At 41.9% G+C, this 25,302-nt stretch overlaps 1 protein-coding gene across 1 annotated transcript in view; it reads right to left on the reverse strand.

Moving 5' to 3' along the window:
* The window catches only part of PTPRT (protein tyrosine phosphatase, receptor type, T), a gene marked incomplete at both ends in the record, with an annotated part of 272,370 nt that overhangs the window by 194,953 nt on the left and 52,115 nt on the right, over positions 1-25,302 (reverse strand). Inside the window, one exon of the mRNA XM_009078497.1 lies at positions 24,396-24,689. Coding sequence (XP_009076745.1) covers positions 24,396-24,689 — 294 coding nt within the window. The remainder of the gene's footprint in view (positions 1-24,395; positions 24,690-25,302) is intronic.

The raw sequence follows: 25,302 nt of genomic DNA on the forward strand, positions 1-25,302 counted from the left end.
TCCCATCCCCCAATAAATTTCATTGCCAGCAGCAACAGATGATACTAAATGTTTTTATATGTAGACATGTCCTGACATCCTTTGTGCAACAATATTACATAAATTAGGAAGGGAATAAACTCTGAAATAGTGCCCATTGGAAGAACACTGGAAATGCTGAATATACCCAGGCCTCTGAAATAAGAGCAGTTGCTGTTTATCATATCAAAGCCAAGAGGATGACAAGTGCTACAGCTATGGCACTGGCTAAACAAACCACACACACAAACCCTTAGCATATCCATTCTCTTCAGGCAAAGGAGGAGAAGTGTTGCTAATCCTCCTTTTATACTTCCATTTCCACCCTCCCTTCATAGAATCACAAAATCAGTTAGAATGAAAAAGACCTCAAAGCTCATGGAGTCCAACTGTTCCCCCAGCACTGCCAAGGCCACCATTAAACCCTGTCCCCAAGTGCCACATTTACATGTGTTTTAAAGCACCCCAGGGCTGGTGACTCCTCTACCGCCCTAGGCAGCCTGTTCCAATGCTGACTGCCCTTTCAGTGAAGACATATTTCCTAATATCCAATCTAAACCCCTGGTGCAACTTGAGGTTGTTTTCTCTTGTCCTATCACTATCTCTACTCTGAAGCTTTAGCAAAAAAAGCCAGCAATGCTGAGGGTCACAGGGAGCTCCAGCACTGAGCCACAGGCATTAAAACATGGGAGATTTGGCCTTAGGGTTACACCACGGTATGTGCACTCTGTGCTGCACTGCTGAGTTAGATGGGGAAATATGATCAAGTAGGAAAATACACACCTACCCCAAACCAGCAGCTACTTGAAGAAAGAGGAGTAAACTCCCAACTGGCTTATCCTATTTTCAGCAGTGATAACTCGTTTGAAACACTCAAGTCCAGGAGCTCAAACTTCCTTAAAAGTGATAAATGCTCTTGAATATTATAATGTACTGTTGCCTCCTGCATGCCTGGTCTGGAATGATGGGTGGCCTCTACAGGACTGCCCAGGGTCAGTGGCCTGCTGCTCACCTGAATATTAGTCATGATGATTTCAGATATAGAATATGAGGCTAATGAATCCTGGTCCAGGTGTTTACACATGGTGTACCTGTCTGCTCAGCAAAACTGCCTGTTAGAGAAGCTTCTTTCCTAATGGTAACACCAGGAAATTCTGCAAGGTGCCTGAAAAACCCTGTGCTTGGAGCTATTTCCCCCCCATTACTATTTTTCACATCACTCTGCAGAGCTTTAGGCACCTGATAAAACTTCACCAGAAGTCTCTGAGCCCAGAGTGTACCTTAACTATTCATTCCTACAAATGTTGCTGTAATAGATACAAACCCATGTCTTGTATTTTTTTTTATGACAGGGATTCCTTCCTTTTATTGTAATCTTTTATTAGCTTTCATTCTCAGTTGTCCACTTTGATTTAAGGTACATCTTTCCTCTTCCCTGACAAGGCAGCATGCAGCAAGCATATCAAAGCTGAAGAGTTATTTACTTGAAAAATGCTAGTTTTGAAGCTCTCTTTTTTCCCCTTAAATGGAGTCTTTCAAAGTCCAGTGTATGCAACTCCCCATTGAGCAAAATGACTGCACTCCTCATACAGCTGCTCTTCCATAGTCTCTGATCCATCTGGGAGCTCAGGCAATTTATAAAGGCTGCAGAATAGAGTTAACACAAAATGCCATTCCCTCAGAGTTAAAACTGCACAGTGAAGGTTCATGAACAACAGTGTAGAGAAAAATATTTGCATGAAGACATTTGCAGGAGTTCTCACACAGTTTGGCTGTCCTGATTTGTAACATCTTTGGGACAACCACCAGCTCTGGTCTGGCTGGAGTAGAAACCACAGTCCTGTAACAGGATGACCACAAAGTCCTGTTTTCTTCCCCAGTCATCCTCAAGTCTTTTATTAGGTCTGCAGCTTCCTACTTCATCATTCCCCCTCCAACACACACTAATAGCTGATTCTGCAGCTGTAGAAATCAGGGGTGAGGGACCTCAGACTCCTGGTCAGAAGACTGAGCTTTCTGAGTGTGAGGAACAGTAAGTTAAAAATTCCTCTTAAAGGAGAAGACAATAACCTGTGATAAATCCCACAAAAAGCCCTAACAGATAAGGAATAAAATAAACCATACAATAATTCAGGTTGGAGGGGATACTTGCAAATCATCTGGTCCAACTCCTCACCCAAATCAAAGTTAAACTCAATTCAGAAATCCTAATGGATTCATTTCTTGGAATAGATCAGTTTCTATTCTGCTCACTACACATTTCCAAGCTGATTTAGCTCTGTCCTCTTCATCACAATGATCATTTATGCAGTCACCCATCTCACTTCCCTCAGGACTCACCATCACCTTGTGGTCACAGCAGCCAAAGCTGCCACCAACCTTTAGAGTCCAAATTGCTCACTAGTTCAGCTGAGAATCTCCTCTCTTTTTTTGGCTCATTCAGCACCTACAGCCTAAATATTTTCTTGCTGCACTCCCAAAACCTCTTGGATTGGTCACATCCTGCCACACTGCCCTTCCAGCAGATGCTGTGGTGATTAAATTTCCACATGAAAACACATGGAGACACCTTCCTCCCCATTAAAACTGTGGTAACACAAGAACTTAGCATATATTTTTTTCTTTCACAAGTATGGAAGTTTGGGGGGAGGGGGAAGATGACCTTTCTGGTTTACTCCTTAAGGTACAAGAAAAAACACATTAAATGTATGCTCAAGGTTTTGGAGAGGGGGAATCTCTCTACACCCTCCTCATCCCTTGATGTCAGAGTTTGCCAGGTTCTCCCTGTCCTCATTCACATCAGAGCTGTATTTTTTATTTAATTTTTTTCTTTTTTTAGAGCTGAAATTGCCTCTATGAAGTTTTGACAGTCTTGACAGCATCATGTGTCTTCCAAAGCTTTCCAGCACAAGCAAGAAAAAATAATAAAAATGGAAACAGAGTATTATTTGGTGACTCACTGAGAAGCAATTTGCATGCAAGTCTGAACACTGGTTTGGTTAACTCATCAAAATTTTACGCCAAAACAAAACACTTAGGACTTTGACCTTCTGCTCTGCAAAACTTAGGGAAGATCCTTGCCTTGTTTTTGACAGCTCTCCCTTAGAAACTGAACGAAGTGCCTTGCAAATAGAATTCAACTCTGAAGGATGACAAAATGCAACTGAAATTAAGAGATATTTGATATTTTTTTAAAGTCTAATGCATATCTTGTTTGGAATGGAGAGGTTTGCTGTCTCCTTTGCTGCTCAGTCCACCATGCAAAGGGCAGTTTGCAGCTGAACACTGCCCACTTTGGAAGACACTGAAGCAAGAAGCAAGCTCACAGCATTCATCTTGGGAGCTTCACATGGACAGGTTTTCCATGCTCAGTGACCACCTGGGTGATTTAGAATCTTCCCAATCAGCACAGAGCTCAGAAAGGCAACAGTGCCAGTCAGGTCTATGACTAATATATGTCCATTGACATCTGTGATGCTACACTGAGGTAGAATCCTAAAATGGTTTGGGTTGAAAGTAACATTAAAGATCTTTTCATCCCACCCCCTGCCATGGGCAGGGACAACTTTCACCAGCCCAGGTTGCTCCAAGCCCCATCCAACCTGACCTGGAACACTCCCAGGGATGAAACAGCCACAACTTCTCTGGGCAACCTATCCAGTGCCTCAATCCCCTCACAGTAAAGAACTTTTTCCATCTATCTAACCTAAATTTCCCCTCTTTCAGTTTGAAATCAAGGGCCATCTGTTAAATATCAAGCCCTGGAAATGCAAATGAATCTTGCCAGATGAGTGAAATCACTAGGAAGACAGAGAGATAAGAAGCCTCTCCAGGAAATAAGGAAATTAACTGATATTAAACAGAGAATCAGGTGTCTTATCAAGAACTCAAAGCACTGTTCCACTGAATTCCTTTCAATTTAACTTCTAGATTTAAAAATTTACTATATTTAACAATTCAAAGTCTGTCACTTCACTACACAACTCACATAAGCATACAATAAGTATTCTGGATGCTTAATTCTGCTTTCAAATAGGTACCAATAAGACTTTGGTACATCAGGAGAAAACATATCCAATGTTTATTCCAAAAAGTTTAACCCAGATTTTCAGTGAAGGTTCAATGTCCAGGTAAGGGACATTGAGAATCAACTCCTGCCATTCAGGCCTCATTCACTCACAGGTAAGTGCCTGTCCAGCTGGTTCTTGCAAGGATCCATGTGGATCTCTCACCCAGCTGTGATGTGGTACCTGTGTCTCATAGGAACATGTTTTCTTTGCCTGTTTTAAGTTGACAGATACAGCATTTGTGTTTTCATATGGAAAGAGCAGGATGCTCTGGCAAAGGATTCTTTCACTCACTGCAGGTACATCTGTATTTCTAGGAATGTTAGTTTACCTCGCAGAGCAGGAATACAAGTGATTTCACAAGGCCCACATTCACATCCAAAACCCAAACAGCATCCTACAGCAGCAAGGCTGAGCAGTTAGCTGCAAGTTAAGCTTTCCCAGACAATGCCTTGGAATTCTTGTCCTTAACTAAGTTAACCTGAAGGTAGGAAGCTCTCACACCATCTGATGCTCCAAGAAAACCACAGGGATATTAATCTCAGGGCAAGCAACTATATTCTTCATTCTTTTGGAAAAATGGAGGGTGAAATGGGAGCTGACTGACAGAGCTTCCAGCCCCATGGTGCCAGGGATAACACAGCAGTGGTGCTGTCTCATGAATGTTTCCTGCCCCACATAAAACACAGCACAAATCCCTCTCCAAAACTAGTAAATACATCATCACAGCTGCTGGCACAGTTTTAACTCTCTGGCCATCTGAACTGGGAAGAAACTTCCCATGCAGAGAAACACAAGCTCTAGTCCCTTCCCTCACATCAGGAAGGATGTGAGGATTCCAGGCTTATAATAACTGAAAATCTTCTTCCTCTGAGGAAAAAAAAAGTAATTAATAGTTAGTGAGTCCCTTCAGATATCTACACTAAATTCATTATTAACTTAACATACTATAAAAGTCTTCCTACTCCTCAGTGCTAAAGAAAGGAACCATCAGGCAAAGGAGTCTGTAAATCCCACAAATCTTTCACGACTCAATGTGTTTAATAATGGTACCTCACTTCAATGAATAACACACAATAATGACTACACTAATATCATAATTAGTTTTTTGCTACCCATCTATCTGCCACTACATAAACCTAGACGTGAGATCTATGCGGTTTTTTGACAATTACCATTTCTCTTCTTCTATTTAGAAACAAATGTAATTACTTCAACTAGAGAAGACAGAATTACTGCTGCAGCAAAGTCAAAACATGCATCAACACTCATTTTCTGTAATTATTTTCTAAGCAGCTCTGTCTGGCATCTTTCTTAAATGAAAGGACTTTTCGAAAGGCCTTGGGCTACTTAATGAGCAGCACACGATTATGGGCACAATCCAAGAAATAATTGTGGAAAAAAATCAGAGGTTCTCACCAGTCATTTAACCTTGTTTTTAGTGTCTGCCTTTAAACTCGAAATAACTTCAGAGAACAACATGAACCTCCTCATGTGTCTTTCAGGAGAGAGAAGTGTCATGGCTAGGATATAAATAAATACTGTCTGTATCCATATTTCCCTTCTCACTAATTTTAGCACAGCATCTTGAAAAGAGTGTTGTGATTAACCTTAAAGCTTTGAAATTACCCTTTATTAGAGCTATTGTCTTGACATAAAAACCACACACCACTCCCACTCCCAAGGTGAGTTAACACATCACCAAGTGCTCACAATTAAACTGGTTGTAGAGTTAAACGTAAGTAGTAAAATCAAGAGTGGCATGGAGCCAGGTTTAATGAGAGGAGAGTACATCACTGCAGTGGTCAACAGTTGGGGGTAAGAGCAGGGACAGCAGAGGCAGCAGAGGCAGGAAGAAAAGCTCCCCAGATGTTTCTGCTTGGATTAGCTCAAGCTTTGCCTCTCCTGTACTCCAAGTGGAACAAAAAGACAGGCAAGAGGAGACAGGCTGCTCTTGACAGCCAGATTTCTCTCTTCTCTCATCAGTTTTGAGTCAAAATAAAATGTGACATGGGTATGACAAAAGGTTATTCCCCTTCCATGAGCTTCCTAAGAAAGGAGACTCAGGAAATCCTGTGTATTCTTAGAGTCTCCACACTCCCACACAAATTCATCACCCTGTGTCACCCAAAGCCTGACAACTCCTGCCATGAGCTTTTATGAATTAAATAAGAGCAATTTTAAATTCAAATCAGGTGGCACAGTTATTAAGTTATTTTTATCCTCTTCTGCACTTGTAGGACAAACTCTGAGTCTCCTCATTTCCCAAATAGGTGCTTTTAATGCATGGAGGAGTAAATAGCACAACTCCAGCTCCTCACATCACTCACTTGGCTGATGCCAGAGTGATTAGTACCACAGAACAGCATGTTAAACCAAAGAACTAAGGAGTGAGAACATGTCCAACCCGAAGACAGATGAATAACATCAAAGTGCCTGAGCAGTGCAAAACTCTGCTAAGTAAAAAGCAAAGAAGTAACTTCAGGTTTAAGTAGTTTTAAACTCAGTTCATAGAGAGATTAGTGTCGATTTGGCAGGAGGAAAAATGAAACTTCTAAAGATAAATTTGGAGAATCCTGGATGGTTTGTAACACTGTGTCAAACAGTTTGTAATAAATGTAAGGGATATTTGGTGCACTGAACAATCATAAGATCTCCAATCCAGTTACCTATGCAGAAGGGAAATTTGGAGGTTTCAAGAACTGAAGATGAATTTTAATGACTGAAGAGAAAATTGAGATGGGAAATTGCCTTTCAAATCTTCTTCCACAGCAGTTAATGCTTCAAACTGCCACCTACTACAGAAGACAAAACCTCATTTTGTTTCATCTTGGGATGGCAGAACCAGTAACTAAGAATCCAGGTGAAAACCTGCACTGCATTTTAAATGTGATAGCAACTGCTTGGGCCAGGAATCAGACTGAAATCCACAATTACCACAGGTTTTATTTATGTCTTTATTTTTAGAAGTTAGGCCAGGTTACTTAATTCCACCGAAGCTGCTTTTCCTACCCCTTGCAGGGATAGGAAGGAAGCTGCTCTGTGTTCTAATTAGGCTTCAGTGTCTGTTCAGTATTTAGTGTGAATAAATGCCACAACCTGCTGACCCTGCAATGAGTTACAGCCAAACAGCCAGAAAAAGGACTCTGAGTTCAATGAAGCACAATGCTAAGGGCTAAAGATTCTCTGAACAGGTTGTGGGCTGAAAAGAAAATGATAAATAAATAAAAGCAAAATGACACTTAAAGCACTGCTCTCAGATACTGGGACTAAAGGATTGGGACAGTCATTTGTGTGCATCTTTCCTTTTGCAGAGACACTCCTCAGTCCCCTGCTGCCTCTTGAGCTGGCTCCTCATGTCATCAAGTCCTTCTGGAAGGAGCTTCCTTAGCCACAGAACGCTGAAACAGGCTGAGCTCTGACCAGCACTAACCACACTCACATCTCCTAGTTCTGGACCCAGCATCCAGCAGGGTCTGATCTGCTGCCTGCCCCAGTGCCTACACATGGCCATTGCTCAACTGCCAAAGTGGCCTAGCTGATCAACACAGCCAAAGCTGCTGCCTCTGCCTTACTGGGGTATTCCAGTGACAAACTAGTCCCCTAAGGAAGATTTACCAAACTGAAATGCAATATATCACTGAGTTTCTGCAGCCACCAGCAGTGACAAGTGTATCCCAGAGTGCAGAGAGTTAGTTATACCCAACACTGAAGCCAACATGTTCTTACCCTCTCCATTTCCAAATGTGCCATAATATTTACTACTACAATATCTTCCTCTATCAACCCTTTAACTATCTCCTAAGGAGTCTAATTAAAATGAAGTATTGTAACATCCAATCAACACTTGCTCACTATTGATAGAGACTTGCAGATGGTATTAGAAGGAAAATAGCTTCTCAGTCCTGATTAACATCAAAAGCTTAACAAAGTTTCTCTGTTTTCCTTGTTAGATGTTAAACTGAACATTTCAACAGTAGGAAAGTTCCATTACTTCTCCTTCACTTTAATTACATCACTAACACTTAACATTCGTACACCAATGCTTAGAATTAGGCTGTAATTGGGTGATTCGTCCTCTTTCATCTGTTACTTGAGCCTCAGCAATACCAAAGACAGTAACAATCTTCACATTTCTTTTTCAGTTTTAGCAATTTCAGTGTATAAATAGATAAATATTTAACAGTGATTACCTGAGGGACCAGGGAGGAGAAATGTCACCGACGGGAATGGCAATATCTAGACATTGCATCGTTTCCTCCAAATTTTAATGCAACGACAATAGCAATGATCTTAACACATTTAACATCTGTTTCTGTATTTAGAATCACCGAACAGTTTGGGTTGGAAGGGTCCCTAAAGATCACCTAATTCCACCCTCTGCCATGGGCAGGGACACCTTCCACTAGCCCAGGTTGCTCCAAGCCCCATCCAACCTGGCCTGGAACACTCCCAGGGATGGAGCAGCCACAGCTGCTCTGGGCAACCTGTGCCAGTGCCTCAGCACCTCACAGGGAAGAATTTCTTCCTAACATCTAACCTAAACCTGTCCTCTTTCAGTTTAAAACCATTAGCCCTTGTCCAAAGTCCCTCTCCCTCCTTATTGTAAGCTCCCTTTAGGTCCCACAGCATAAACACACAAAGTGGCAGATTCTGTGGAGCCTTTACACAGGTATGTGTCCACACACACACAGAGCAGACACCAGGTTCTCTCTACAGTTTACTGCAGAAACAAAATGTCCCCCATTTTGGTTATTATAAAAAAATCTATTATACAGTATCAAATAATAAGATCTTCCCCAAAGCTGCTTTTAAGCAAGTGACATGGCTTTGATATTTAATTGCCATACATTTCACTCAGAGGTTGCATCCCCCTCCCTACAAACACACAACTTCATGAGTTTAGGTCTTCAGGCAATTTGCCCCCCAGTTATGAAATTATATCTAAGGAATGACATAATGGTTGAAGTATTATTTGAAAATGCCTTGTATACTATACCATGCCAGTTCCTAACAACATTAATTATAACCCAAAGGTCTTACACAGACAACAAAATTCGTAGGATGAAAAAAATCCTATTCCACAATGCCTCATCCTCCTAGGACAATCCCTAGAATCTGAAGGCAGCAAAACTCAGTCCCCACTTAATACACTAGTCAAGGCAAACAGACAGCTGAAAGCTGGGACAGCACTTAAAGGCAGCAGAGATCTGAACCTGTGCTTTGAGGAGGAAAAGCCGAGCTCTTATTCCCACAGGACGAAGCACTAGCTCAGCTCTGAAATTCAAATACTTCTTTTTCACAAGATGAGAGATAATAACATTTAAAGAAAATAAAGGAAACAGAAGTGAGAGATGATAATGTAAAAGCTGAGCAGCACTCAACCCAGCACTGCTATATCCACAGTGAGCTCGACAGCATTTCTGACATCCACTGCTCCTCCCCTCTACACTGAACTGTGCACATTAATAACACCAAAAAAACCCCACCATAAACAAAAGCCCTGGTACAATACAGGCTGCCAGAAGCAGTGATTTCTGAAACTTTATGTCAAACCTCCCCTTATAAATGTCTCTGCTATGGTGCATCTTGCCTCCCATATGCTGTCTCAGCAATGTAAGACATGGAAAGCTCTGCAGATCACATGGACTGGCATGGATCCTAAGGCTCCCACTCTTCTCTTCAAGCACACACCACACTACGCCGAGCACAGCTCCCTAGACAGTCTAGGATAATATTTCAGTGTAAGCAAAGCTAAAATTATTGCAAGCTCTATAATTGGGTGGGTACCTTTGTAAGAAACCCAGAAAGCTCAAAGGAATTGTTTGAGCTAAGTGCGATCAGAGGAGGCCACAGAGCTGCGAATTTCCCGCGGCAGCAAAGACGTCTCTGCTGCTCCGTGGGGATCTCTACAAGAGGCAACAGATCTTCTTCCATCTCCCTTCCAGTACAGCAAAAAGAGTAAATGTAGGCAATAAGGGAAACTTCTCTCTCAGCAGCTTTCTGAGGCTGGAGAAAGAACTTCCAGTCAGGTTCTCAGCCAAGCACAAAGCTCCACATCACACTATGTGTTGACTCTCTTGGGGCTGGACACGAGGGTGAAAGGGGAGCAGATCCAATACAGTTGGTTTAGCAACCTGCCTCCTGTCTTAATCTCCTTATTGCTCATATTAACCATGCAGCTACCACATAACTAAAATAAGCTCCCATTTTCCTCTGCCAGGTCACCAGAGGGAAAGCTGTTGGCTTTGCCCCTACTGAAAGGTTTTCCATCTTGAGGTGGAGTGATACAGCAGATAAGAGGAACATGGATGACAGCCTGGAAGCAGGAGGGTCAACGGGACCCGAGCACAAGTGCTATAAGCAGAGGCTAAGGGAGTTGAGATTGTTTAGCCTAGAGAAGAGGAGGCTCAAGGAAGACCTTATCACCCTCTACAACTCCCTGACAGGAGGTTGGAGTCAGGTGGGGGTTGGTCTCTTCTCCCAGGCAACCAGCAGCAGGACAAAAGGGCACAGACTCAGCTCTGCCAGGGGAGGGTTAGGTTGGATATTAGGAAGAGATTTTTTACAGAGAGAGTGATCAGACATTGGAATGTGCTGCCCAGGGAGGTGGTGGATTCACCATCCCTGGAGGTTTTCAAGATGAGACTGGATGTGGCACTCAGTGCCATGGCCTCGTAACCATGGTAGGGTTGGACTTGATGATCTTTGAGGTCTCCTCCAACCCAGTTGATTCTATGAATGCCTTCAGTTTTGTAATGTGTGATTTGTGACTGACACAAACCCATGGAAGGAAAAGCAAAAGGAAGGTTTAAAATCACACAAAACTAGACCAAATGTAGTGAGAGTCTGCTACATACAGAGTGGGCAAAGAGAGAGTTGGCTTCTGAGTCAGGATTTTTGAGTTCTTTGGACCAACAGTACTGTAACTCCCACAAATATCACTAAAGCAAAGCAGAAAGGATTTTTAAGGACAGACCTGTTAACACAATCTGGGAATCCTTCAGCTTCGCTGCCCAGAACGTGACCATCTTATTGTATATCTGTGCTCTGAATACACAACAAGGCAACCTGCAGCAGTGTGAAAGGGCCCAGAGCATCTCACAGTGTCCTCCTGCTCTCAGGAGGGAACAGATGGAGTGCTGCAGGCTACAATTTGCTACTTCAGCCCAGCTCCTTTAAGGAAGACAAATTTGAAGGAAATGCTCAAGGTGATGTGCTATTAGTCCCCCAGTCCTTAACCCTGGGGACAACATGAGGTAGGATTTTTTTCATACAGTCTTATAGGCATTTGAGTTTAAAAGCATTCCTCTCTGTCAACACATTCAAGTACATGATCAGAGGCAATGCCACTTCGTGATTCCTGTGCAAATCTCAGCACTCTGTGGAAGGTTTTGTCCTCCTGTGGCAAATACAGTGGATTTCTGCATGATGGTTATGAAGTCTGTAACTCAGGCAGCAATTTAATCTCTTCCTGCTTTTCTCGCCTAACCTCTGGAGGATAACCTCTTCTAGAGTTATTTACCTGCTGTGGGGAATACATGGTCAGAAAAATGCATGTATCTGGGTAGGCATGTCTGGGTCAAGAGAGGAACTGCTGAGATTTGCTGACAACTGAAAAAGTCTGAGCAATCCAATTGAAAGGGATTGAATGGATAAACCTGATTGTGCCAAGTGGGATGGTCAGCAGAGGACAGGTGGGGGTTGGAACAACCTGGTCTAGTGAAAGGTGTCCCTGCCCATGGCAGGAGCTTGGAACCAGATGATCCAACCCAAACCATTCAGTGATTCTGTGATAAATAAGCAAAGGGTGGACATTTCAGAGCCCCGTGCTGCAAATAGGTGGTGGTTACAAGGTCTGATTGCTACTGAAAAATTCTGGTTTAAGAATTAATACATGAATAAATATTCCTTCATATTTATTTATTGTTGTTGCAAGAAATGCTCAAAATTAACGTGATGCAGTACAAATGTTTTAGCACAAATTGCTCTAACCTGGTGAAATAAACCCGAACAAAATAAACAACCTCTTGTCCTGAACAAAGAAACTCAACAGCACTGAAGCAATTGAGAACAAAAAAACACCCCCAGCAAACAGTTAATGGTGGAAAAGAATTTTGAGAGCTTTTAGCTATAGAATAAAGATATCCCACCACTCCTTTCTTTTTAGGTTCTGACATTGTAGCTTTAATGATGTTACCTTTGCTTAACACACCTGCACCACAGGCAATGCTCTGCCTTCCCCTCTATTGATAAGCAGCACTTAGTTATAAAGCATCTCTGTGTTTTACTGCCAAGGGACACCCCAGTGACAGAGAAAAGGCCACAATAACAAGTGGATAATGACTATGCCTCCAGCACACAGGTGCATTTCTACAGCCTAAAGTGTACTTTAACAAGGTAATATTACTTCCAGCACAGGCCACCACGGTCAGGTTTGGAAATTATTTCTTGGTACGAGCAAGAGCATCTTTTACATTGGGACAAGCAGAGACAAATAAGGACAGGCAAACTATCACTCAGACTAATGAACCAAGTCTGAACCCCCAGGAGTGCTGCCACCAACCTGTGAGCCTCAGTCCCACTGCTCTGCCAGCAGCATGAGGGCTTGGAAAATTCAACATAAATGCCTGATGGGTTGCAGCATAACATACCAATACTATATGAAGCACCTGTTTGCACAGAGCCTGATTCCAACTCTTTTACGCTGAGATATTTGCTTCTGTGTGAAAATAAGTAAATATTTGCTCTGCTGTGCCAGCTGGATCAGGGGAAAGCTCTGAATTGCCTTTCCTAGACAGTAGAAGGCTGGCAGAAGGTGCCTATCTGGAGTTCACATGCACAACACTAATTGGAAGCAACAACTATAGAAAATAGCTTCAGAACATGAGTGGGAACACCAGAAGTAGGTACAAAACTCATTTTCACTCTGCAGATTTTATGTCAGGTACTGCAAAGTTCCTCTTTTAACTCTGTGGTTCCTGATTTCTTTAGAAGAGTGAGACAGGGACCGCAATCAAATAAAGCTCAGTTTTCACATAGGAAAGGGAAGTCTTATAACTGAAATTTATACAAGTACCTTGTCAATTGATTCTAAAGAAAAAGATAATATACCTTTGAGATGTGATGGGAAATGTGATGGAAACTTAACCCTTACCATCCAAACCCCTTCTATCACCACAAAGCAAATTATAGGATGCAACATGCAACACTTCACAGCAGGACTTTATTGCTTCTATTGGACAACAACTCAAAAGACATTTGGACACTCTTATAGCAGCAAGAGAACCTGCTTTGTCTAGCATAAGACAGTTTTAATTCCATATGAAATTTAAAAGTCAGCACAGTTGTGGACTTGCTTTTGGGCACAGTTTCTTCAGTGACATCGGATTCTTTCTGTCCAGGAAAAAGAACCATGTGGAACTTTTTACAGAGGGACGTGTTATGAATGGAAACATAAACACTATAACAAAGTGACCTATAGGACAGCAGGGGGAAAGGTTTATTCCTATAATAGGTTAAAAAATAATCCATCTGAAGAGGATAAAACAAACAGTGAAGAACTATATACCCACAGTAGTTCGTACATAACATTGTCTTTCATGCAATATTCCTTGTCCTAAATCCAGCATCCCACTCCTCTGCCTCACTCCCTCCTCTGTTTCAACAGCCAACTTCATGCCAACAGTTTATCTTCCTATTAAAAAACCTTATTAAATAAATTTATCACTTGAAGGCTTTATCTTCAAAGTGGTGGAGTTCCTTGATATAGAATCTAATCTTTCAAGTTCACCAAAGATTTTTGTCAAACTTCATTAATTGACAAATCAATTTCTGGAAGTTTGGATCTGTTTGTAAGACCTACTTCTCCCTTGCTTCTTTTCCCTTCTCCAATAAATGCTAGAAAACCTTTCCAAGTGCCACAGGGAGGAAACTGTGACGTTAAGGCTTTCAGATTTCGTTATCTTGTGAGTTGTGGCCTGACTTTAAACCCCTTTCAGATAGTCTCTGCACCAAGATTTTAGTTTAATAATTTGAAGGATTATTGGCAGCTGAAATGAGGATTTGTGGCTCTTGAGCAAAATACATTGTCATAACAACTGTCAGGCTGATTTGGATGCTCAGGCCTCTGTGCCTCTCCAGCAATATTCGAGTCTTTTGATGCAGTCACAGTTATGGTCTACATGAGTATTATTTCTGAAGTCATAAATATTCCACTGCTTCGTAGTTGAAAAAAAAATAAATAAAAAACCAAGCTAGAAAAATAAATAAATAAATAAATGGGGGAAAAAAGGCAAAGACAAAGCTCTGTCATGCTGAGGTACTGCAACATAAAAGGTCACAGAAATGCCCATGGACAGAATAGGTGGCTGCAAAAGAATTTTAAAACTCCATTTTCAAGCTCAACCAGAATAAAACCACAACATTCTTGTGCAGACAGACAGACACACCATTACCAAGCAGGTTTTGCACTCTCATGCTCCATCTGCTGGTTCTGCAACAGGATTGAAGACATCAACATGCCTATTTTTTTGTTTCTCTGAGCTGTGCAACAGCCCTGCTCATCTCATCTGGCTAAGTTGCCAAGTGTTAAACAAGAAGTCATGTTTATCTCAATATTTTAGAGTCCACTGGGGAAAAATAAAAGGGTAAAATATTAACGACAACATGTAAACCAGATGAACACGTAAGGAACAAAACTGTTCCTAAATGTCTTGCAAGTGCCTCAGGGTTAAAAGACTTAGCATGGTAAAAACACAGTGCTCTCCTCCACTTTGCCTCTGTGCCTGGCTTTTGTGTTATACATTACAGCATCCAAAAAAAAAAAAAAAAAAAGCCAATTAATGTGCATTTTATTCTTTGAAATGTTTTAAATTGGGCACTTTAAGCATACAAACTCTCAGCATCTCTTCTTATTTGAGTGCTTTTTAATGCAGACTGGTGTATATTAAAAACACATTTAAAAATGAAAGGCATTTCTGTTCCAAGCTGCCTTTGGGAAAGCAACGAGAGGACTATAAGCAGGAAGCAGTGAGCAGTGTTTGTCCCAGGACAAAAATGGGATCATGACTATTCAGATCCATAGAGCTTAACAAATGCTTTGCAAGTCTGAGTCTGTCATTCATTCCCAGGATGAGTTATGGCATATTTTACATGGAGAAGGCAAATGGACACCTCCCTTCAGTCACTCCTCAGCTGAAGTTCAATGGATAACACATGCACTGCAAGAACACACACAGAGCATTCTCCTTCCCAGTTTCCTCCCACTAACTGGGCTTTTCACACGCGGATAAAGCGACATCTGGAAACCATCATCATCTCATCCCACCCTCAGAAAGCCAACAGAAGCAGTAATAATATGGTAAGAAGGGATGACATTTTATGAAAGATGCCTCTTAACTGAAGACTAAAAGACACCATGCAATTGAAATAAATTGCTTTTAGCAGGGCACAGAGTGACAATCAAGGCAAAATGCCTGGTCTGTTTTTTGCAAACTGTGGGGCATATTTTCAATGAGTGTAAAATGCTGACTTGGGCAAAGCAGTGCCAGGTTTGCACAAGCTAAGGGTATTGTCCTGTACAGTCACATTTTTAGGACAACTGTTAAACTGAGGGTGCTGAAATGAAGCTGCACAAGCCAAGGAAAGAAGTTGTTAACACACCACATATCTGCTTATGTTGCTTCCCTCTCTGTACAATTTCTCTACGTGTGAGCTGAGAAAGAGGAATCACATGATTATCTGAGTGCACACAAGAAAACTCAAACAACAAATTTGTTGTGTGCAGAAAAACGAGTTCCCTAATTAACCCAGGGGGGCTTGGTAACACAGGAGCTGAGGCAATTTTGGGTCTTTGTGCACCACTGGTGTCCAGGCTCCAGTCCTGACCATCTGAAATCATTAATGTGGGTCTGTCCTGTCAGTGATCTCCTCATACAGAGCCCAGCAAATTTCACAAAGAATCACTGAATCACTTACTTTGGAAAAGACCTCCAAAGTTATCAAGTCCAACCTTTGACTAAATCACCACCTTGTCAACTAGACCAGAGCACTATGCCACATCCAGTTGTTTCTTTAGCACCTCCAGAGATGGTGACTCCACCACCTCCTTGGGCAGCTGTTGCAATGCTTGACCACCCTACCAGTGAAGAAATTCTTCCTGATGTCCAACCTGAAGAGCTTGAGGCCATTTCTTCTTGTCCTGTCACTAGTTCCCTGGGAGCAGAGCCTGAGCCCCCACCTGGCTGCAGGACCAGGAAGGTCCTCCCTGAGCCTCCTTTTCTCCAGGCTGAGCTCCCCTTGCTGCTCCTCATTAGACTTATTCTCCAGCCCCTTTCCCAGCTCTGTTGCCCTTCTCTGGACATGCTCCAGCAGCTCATGCTGTAGAAATACATCCTTGAAAAACTGCAACAAGAGAAAAATCCAACTAGTTTGTGTTCACTCCAAATTTCCTACAAATCCACTTTTTCCTTAGAAGAGCAGTGTGCACACAACAGATGTTCAGCTGCCTCACATCTATAATACCACTAAGTCAACCAGTGCTCAGGGATTTCTCTGAGTCCAACAAAACAGAATGAATTTTTGGTGGTGGTGGTTTGGGCTGTTTTGTTTTGTTTTCTCCTCTCTCTCCCTGCTTTTTCCTCTTAGTTGTTTGGGAGGAAGCCTGAACAGAACTCTGGAGACAGGACAATCAAAAAGAACAGTGTCCTAAATTCAGCTGGTGTGAAACCAAGTGCTGGGAAGGTTCAACTTCTTTTGGAAGAAGTTGTGAGATGCCATCATTAGTGAGAACTGTTCTTGGCAGGAGAGCCTCCTGCCTTTATGGAAGTTGTCATCTTCCTGCCCACTCTGAAAATAATGCTAAATTCAAACTGCTTTCTGCAAAGCCCAACACTAAACAGCAACACCACCAGGCAGACACAGCACCGTGTGGAAATGAATAACTAGGCTTCATCCTAATAAATAAAAATAAAAACACATTTCTGGATAACAAACTGCCTTTGCAGATAAAAAAGTAAATCCCTAGAGTTTAAATCCATCATGAGCAAAATCCCCCTGGAAAAAAAACTATCCACACCACAGCACTATTATCACTGGCTTTATATTCAGAACTGTATTTATGCAGACTAAGATAAGGGCAATCAATCCCCAGGCCTCAGGACAAAAAGCTGATCTTCTACAGGGATCAGGATAAAGAAGATTCCTCACCATATGTCCCAGGGTTAAAGGCAATAGGGGACATGCTTTGCTAGACTCGAGAATTTTCAGGGATTGGTCGCTGCTAGAAACAAATATCAGATTTACAGCACACTGATGTGTCCTAGCAGTAAATCCCAGCCTGGTCTCTGCACATTGCTGCTTTCCCACACACCCAATGTAGTGTCTGAACTTTGGATGGATTGTGGCCTCACAGCAAACCAAGCATCTTGTCAGCTCCAGCAATCTGCTCTTCAGGAGTCCTGTGTTCACTCAGTCACCCAAAGTGCACCAAAACATTCTGCTTCCCTCTCACCATTTAACCTCCTCCCAAATTCCTTCTGTTCCATATAGGCCATCAGTGTTGTTATATCTCAGACAACAGAGCTGCACCTTTTTTTCAATTCTTTGCCAGTAAATAATTCATAGGTCCAATCTCTCCTCTATTCTTTGAAAGATATCTTTCCAGAGTGACCACATTTCTACAGCCAAAACATCCATAACTGAATACTGATGGTTCCTCAAAGAGGACATGCTCATAGCCCCAAAATGCATGTCATCAAGCAACATTTCACTTCTCTTTCAGCTGTTATTCCAAGGGTAGGTGCTGTCTTTAGACTCTGACAGAAATTAAGTGAGGAGGGGGAAAGAATAAAGCAGAAATCAAGTTACACTTATTATCTATTTAATCAATTTGACAGGGAAGATCATCATCTTGCATGCAAAAGGACTTAAGCCATTAGGATGTGACACAGATGAAGCCTCTATCTTTCAGCAATGCTACCAGGCTGTTTCCAAGCACAAATTGGGGATCAAGGATCAAAATGAAGGAATATTGCATTTCTGTAACTCTCCTCTTATCTCGCTAGCTGACACGCCAAAGGCTTTTGAGGTGGAATGAAAACAGAGTTTCAATCATCAGGCTAAGGAATGTCCCTAGAATGGGTACCAGGCTCACAGGCTTTGGGAGATCCACAGACTGACAGTCAGACCTGAGGTCATGCTGTCCCCAGCAGCTCAGCAGCAGTGCTCCACAGCTCTTGGAAACAGCTGCTATCAAAGAACAACAACTGCATTTCATTGTGCTACACAAGTCTTTGGTTAGGGGAATTAAGCAAGGGAGCAAACCTGAACACAGGTGGAACATGCACTGCAGAGGCTGAGAATGGAAACTCCCTCACAGCACTTCCCAGGACAGAAAACAAGCAGCTCATTTGAGGTTTGGGCATGGAGCTGTGTCAGGGGAGGGTTGGGCTGGGTATTAGGAGAAGCTTCTTCCTCCAGAGGAGTTTGGGCACTGAACAGCTCCCCAGGGCAATGGTCACAGCCCCAAGCCTGACAGAGCTCAAGGAGCATTTGGACAATGCTCTCAGGCCCATGGTGGATTGTTGGGGTGTCCTGTGCAGGGACATCACTCCTGTGCAAGGACTGATGATCCTTGTGCATCCCTTTCAAGTCAGGATATTCTAGAGTTCTGTGAGTCTGTGACAAGGTTTTCCTTCCATTGCTAAAAAAGCATCTATTTCCCTCACTGTCTCCATTGAAAGTTATAGAAAACTGGAGCTTAGAGTTAAAATTTAAAATTAATAGGAGAATGTATCAGCACAAGGCTTAGAGTAGCTCCAAGTTAAATGAGTCTGTGAATCAGTGATTTTAATAACACCAACACATCAGTTGTACAGAACTCTCAAATCACTTGCTGTGCCATTTGTGCAGTGCTTTGACTCCTAGATCCGATTTATTCCCTTTTTTAATTATAAGCTTGAAAAAAATTAAAATGAAGGCAGCAATGTAGCAACCTTGAATCTTATTTTTCAACACTAACATCTGAACATTTCCTATTTAATTGGAAATATCACCTTAAAATTAATCCAGAAAGAAATAGTTTGGATCCTGTTGTAATAACTCCCTAACTCAGTGCACATATTTGTGGTTGTTCAGTTCATGCATTTCATAACAGTACACAAATATCACTTTTCTCTAACATCTGTAGCAGAGCAAAAGACAAAAATATTTCTATAAATCTGAAAGTATTGTCTTAAAACAACAACAACACAGGCAAAAGCTTCTCACTGCTGCTAAACTTCACAACATTTCATGGCAACAAACTACCTGTTAATATTAACCAAAGGTTTTGCAAGTGCTTTGCAACACCATATCAAACTCTGAATATTCAGATTATTTGCATTTCTATCAGCTATTTTATCCTGTGTATTTTTAAAAGGAGTATTGAATTCAGCCCCATCGTTTGAGACTTTTATTTCCCTAGGCCAACAGCAAAAATTGGGTATTGATCTTGACAACTGTTCCTTTCTCCAGGAGCTAAATCACATCCTCTGCTGATTAACTCAGTCTCCAGCAGCTTATCTTAACAGATAGGCTGCAAGTGAACCCTGGGAATTTTTTCATATGAGGACAAACCTCCAATTATCATAAGCCTGTTCTATGATGAATCATTGCCACGTTTTGGGGGGGGGGAAGTTTATGGGGTCTCTCAGACTTTTTCTCCCTTCTCATTCCTTCCCAAGCAATTCTCCTGTCAGACTGGGGCAATCTGCTTCCAAGCTTCAAGGTCACAAAACTCTCCTCATCCTATGAGTCACTTGTTGTCAATATCCAAAAAAGCAGAGAATTACAGAATCAGAAGCACTGAGATTAGAAAAGACCTTAGATCATCACATCCAACCCTTAACCAGCATCACCATGTTCACCACTAACCTGTGTCCCAAGTGCCTCAGCCACACACCTTTTGACCACTTCCAGGGATGCTGATTCCACCACTTCCCTGGGCAGCCTGTTCCAATGCTTGACAATCCTTTCAGTGAAGAAATTTCTCCTATTATCCAATCTAATCCTCCCCTGGCACAACATGAGGCCATTTCCTCTAGTCCTGTCTCTTGCTCCCTGGGAGCAGAGTCAACCCCCACCTGGCTCTAACATCCTGTCAAGGAGTTGTAGAGAGTGATAAGGTCCCCCCTGAGCTTCCTTTTCTTTAGTCTGAACAACTAATGAAGGAACAGTCAATGTTCTAATGAAGCTAATGAGAAGTTAATGTTCAGGGCAGCTTTTCAAGACTGTATTTTAATCAGGACTAAATATTAATTGTAAAGAAAGTCTTTTCTCTGTCCCTTTATTAATATTCCTCTAAAAGTTACTCTTTGGCCTTGCTTTTCATGTGAGTTCATCTCACTAGAAGGCAAACACTTTTCAGTTGAAATTGTCCCATGATGATGGCCTGAACTGAAAGGTCTTCCCTTCTTTTTCCCATCCACCAGTGGAAAAAAAGGACTTTTGCCCTATTCTGCCTTTCTGTGGCAACTGAAAAAAGGAAAAAAAAAAACACCAGCAGGGGAATAGTCAATAAGAACAGAGAAGAAAATGAGCTCCAAGCTTCCCAAAGCACACCCCTTTGAACAAAGCCCATGCAACAAGGACTTTAAAGAGCTCTGTTTAACTATAGAGAATGGTTAAAATAAATCCATACTTGGAAAACCAGTGCTGAACTCTCAGGCACTACTGGGAACTGTGCTTAAACACACTATTTAGTCCTGCTATGCCACTCAACCTATTGTTTAAGGCATAAAAAACTAATATTTTATATCTATCTCTCTTTAACCAACCTTCAACCCTGTGTCTGGTCTTAACCTTAAGCTCTCACTCTTTTTTCCCCATTCCCTGCTGAGCAACTCTTCCCTCTGACTGACAGTTTACTGGTTTATGCCTCAAGGTCATTTAATCTTTTCCTGTCCCGAGTCATGACCCATTACAGTTATGAAAAAACAAACAAACTAAATCCCAAAACCAAAACACAAACCCCACAGAAAGTAAGAAAACTAAAACTCATTCATGCACAAAGGCAGGTTTGCTGTATTTTCTGCCACTTGGCTTTTCCTGCAAGGAAGCAAACTGGGACTTCAGTATCATTTCTACTGATCAAATATTAATCAAATCTTGTAATGCTGTCCTGTAGAAAAGCAAAAGCATCACCAGTGGGGTAACAGATGCCCAGACACATACTGTTTATAGAAATTTAGATAAGATATTATCCAGTTTAATAAAAGTTCCTTGTGCTCATTTAGAGCAGGACCTTTCATAATTAGTTTTTATGGGGTTTATCTAATGAAACTTTTTTTTCAGTCCAGGAAAACAACTCCCATTCAGTCTGATCAAAAATCTGAAAGTAATGGATGATTTTGGTAAGAGTTGTGTTGTGGTGTAATGATTTTCTAAGCTCATGAACCATCGGGGCCATGACTTTGCTCTCCATACAGTCTTCTCTTCTTCAGGCTGAACAGCCCAAACCTCCTCAGTCTGTCCTCATAGGGGAGATGCTCCAATCCTCTTAGCAAATGAGCTTCTGTTGCTTGATTTGAAGTGGAAGAAAAGCCTGGTCCTTCCCAAATCCTTTTCTAAGTTTTATTTTCATCCCTAAACAAGATTCTCATTGTGACATGTGCCTAAACTGAAGGCTGTACCAGTTACTCAGCCTCATCAGCAAACAAATATTCAATCTCTATGTGACAAGTCCCTAAGAAGAGTATTTAGTACAAGAGATGTCGACTTCTCACTGTTAGAAGGTAGTAGACACTTTCTGCTTATTTTTACACTGTTTTCGTGTGATTTAACTGAGCAAATCTTCTCCAGTGCAGGTGATAGTCTCTCCCATTACTTCTGCAGTCAATTTTGTCTTTATTTGTGAGCTAAATAAACACAGCACAACACTAAACAGTGTAGTAAAACAGGACTACTCCAATCCTCTACTGATTGCACACAAATGAGTGGGAGTTTGGTACTTTCCTCTTGCTAAGGAAAAGTAATGACAAATAAAAGAACCAAAAAATTCACGTGAAAAAAAAGCAGTTTCACTTATTCTTCAACTGTTTCAAAACCTGTTAGTTCTCCCTGATGTCATTCATTAGGTACTCTAAGGAAATTCAAGGCAGTTGCTCAGTTCAGCACATTTTTGAACATCTTTACCATGGAAGTTTTGTATAATTATCCTCCAACTGAGGTATTTTGAAGGAGTTCCATGACATACAGAAACTGGAATAATGAGTTGCATTTTCTTGTCTATCATTTCAGTTGATATTTGGTGGAAGTTGTGCATCTTTAACTATTGAGTAAGTCCCTTCCTCTGAGTCCATGCTCAGATCAAGTTCATTACAATTTCTCCCACCCAATGCCCTAAACAAAACAGAAATGCCATCACCATCAATCTCAACAAGCTCTGCCTGACAGCTAACATTAACAGAATGACCTTCTCCAGTTAGATTTTCATTAGTAAAATAGGATGGAAAACAGAGAGTGGCTCAGCTTAGCCAATTTGAACAAATTATCTATGTCATCCTTCTTGATGTCAGTCAATACCTGAGCTGAGCAAGAAAACTCTGCAATTTGGGACCCAGGACAAGACAACATTAAGCACAAAGTTAACATCCTTTAGTTTAACCTCTGAATTAAACCACAGCCAGAATTCTTTACAGGTAATGCAGAGAAGTTTGCAAGTTTGGCTGCTGCAGAGAGTGTGTCTGCAAAGTGCTAACACACGAGCTACAGACCAAGTCTCAGCGTGTCACATTTCCACATGCAAATGCACAGACCTGGCCCAGGCCTGCAGTTCTTTCTGATGACACTAAGAGAATTTGAGCACACTAGTGAAGAGAAGAAAGCCAAAAAATGAGTAGCAGAGCATGTGTCAAATTCCCCAATAGGCCAGGACATCATCCAGATCACTCCATGCTTTCCACACAGCTGCAGCAAAGCCTCTGAACATCTGCTTATCTAAACATACCAGCAGAAATGTCCTGAATATAGCAAACATCTCTGTGCCAGAGCCTCAAATTCAGATTTATTTATTTTTAACCAATTCTTGACACAGAGACACTGAATATTCACTGGTTTCTAACATCCATAAAAAAGGATGATGCCACCACCACAACACACTCAACATGCCAGGCTTCCTCTCCTGGAAGAGGATGCTGCCAGGATGCTCCTGCTGTGTCAGTGAGTGGGAAACACTAACATTGCCCTGCTTAACCTCATCCCATCTCAAATGCCTTCACTTCAGACCTGCTATTTGGTCAGAAAAAGTAACTGGAGTCAAAATAGTTTTGTATGAGCTTTCCACTACTTAAATCCACTTGCTGTAAGCCATTAATTTGTAAGGAGGGAAAGAAGGTGGTAAAAAAAGGAGAGCAGCCTTTTACTCTCTGTCCTTTGTTCATACCACAGTAAGGACCTTATAAAAACTACAGAAATGCAAACCTTGAGAAGGCAGTTGTGCAGTGGGAAAAACAATGTGAGGGAGAAAAGTGCTTTGCTCATCCCCTTGCCAGGCCCAGAGCTTGATTTCCCTTAATGGCTAATGATTAATGTATGACAACAGGATGAATAGCCAATATATCTGAAACATGAGCAACACAGTCCTTCAGTTTTTTGTGGGAATGCCAATATAGCTCAGAAAGAAGACAGACTTCTCCTGTGCCTGGATCAAAATTGATCCGTTCGAATATGAAAGAGAAAAAGGAGGATTCTGCAGAGTGTTTGAACAGGTTTCTTTGTCAGAAGTGAGAAGAATCAGTTCCATCAAATGGAATTCATAAAAGTAGCTTAAAAACTAAATGTTTCCTGCTCGCACAGCACTGCTAAACAGATAACAGCATCAATTTGTTAATAACCAGTGCTGAACCATTACCAGGAACAACGGGAATTTTGTTATGCACTTAGAAGTGAAAATTTTAACATAGATTATAAGACTATTCTATGATAAGGGACAAGATGATCTCTAAGGTTCATTCCAACCCCTTAACATACTATGAAGAAACAATTTTCCTGCTGGAAAACTGGTTGGAAAATTCTCATCTGCTTTCCCATTTCAACAGAAAACAGCCACACACTGTGGCAAAAGTTTGTCAACTCTACCACAGTCATAAACCCAACAGTTCCTTAACCAGCTGCATATGGAATAGAACACAAAATATATCAACATTCACAGTGTCAATTCAGATCACTGACAAAGCACATCTACCACAAGGATGTGTGCAGGAGCAGTTGTTACTATGTGAGCAGAGAACCAAAGCAGCTGTGCTGTGTGAAAAGCAGCAGAAACCCTACCTGCACACTTGGTTCTGGTTGTGAGTGGGGGCCCAGGGGGCCCAGTGCCTCCTTCTCCAGGGCGTGTGAGCAGCACTCGGATCTCATACTCCACGTCAGGATCCAAATGCCACAGTTTGTAATTAGGAGAGTCCACGATGTGTGTTTCTGCCCAGTTCCCAGTGGTTGTCCGGTACTCCACCTCCTTCAGTATGATGGGCCCGTCCCCGATGATGGAGTTGGCGTTGGGTTTGATCCACAGGTAGGTGGCTCCCACAGCCAGCAGCTCGGGAGGGGCGATGGGAGTTGGGGGTTCTGCAGGCAAAAAGAAATCAGAAGAGGTCAGAAAACTCTGTCCAAGAGCTCAAATTTCCATGACTGTGCTGGTTTGAGCTGGAGTAGAGTTAACTTTCTTCACAGAGGCTAGTATGGGGCTATGTTTGGATTTTGTGCAGAACACAGAGTTGATAATGCAGAGATGTTTTTGTTACTGCGGAGCAGAGCCAAGGCCTTTGCTGCTTTCCATGCTGCCACACTGGCAAGGAAGTTGGGGATGCATGGGAGACTGGGAGGAGACACAGCTGGGACAGGTGACCCAAACTGACCAAAGGGATATTCCATACCATAGGACATCATGCTCAGTATATAAGGTGGGAGGAAGAAGGAGGAAGGAGAGACATCTGGAGTGATGGTGTTTGTCTTCCCAAGGAACCGTTACGCGTGATGGTCCCTGCTCTCCTGGAGATGGCTAAACACCTCCTGTCTGTGGGAAGCAGTGAATTAATTCCTCGTTTTGCTTTGCTTGTGTGTGCAGCTTTTGCTTTCTCTATTAAACTGTCTTTATCTCAACCCATGAGTTTTTGTAGCTTTTACCCTTCTAATTTGCTCCCCCATCCCATGGGTGGGGGAGTGAGTGAGTGGCTGCGTG

Source organism: Acanthisitta chloris, unplaced genomic scaffold (assembly GCF_000695815.1).
Source record: "Acanthisitta chloris isolate BGI_N310 unplaced genomic scaffold, ASM69581v1 scaffold11377, whole genome shotgun sequence".
Lineage (NCBI taxonomy): Eukaryota > Metazoa > Chordata > Aves > Passeriformes > Acanthisittidae > Acanthisitta > Acanthisitta chloris.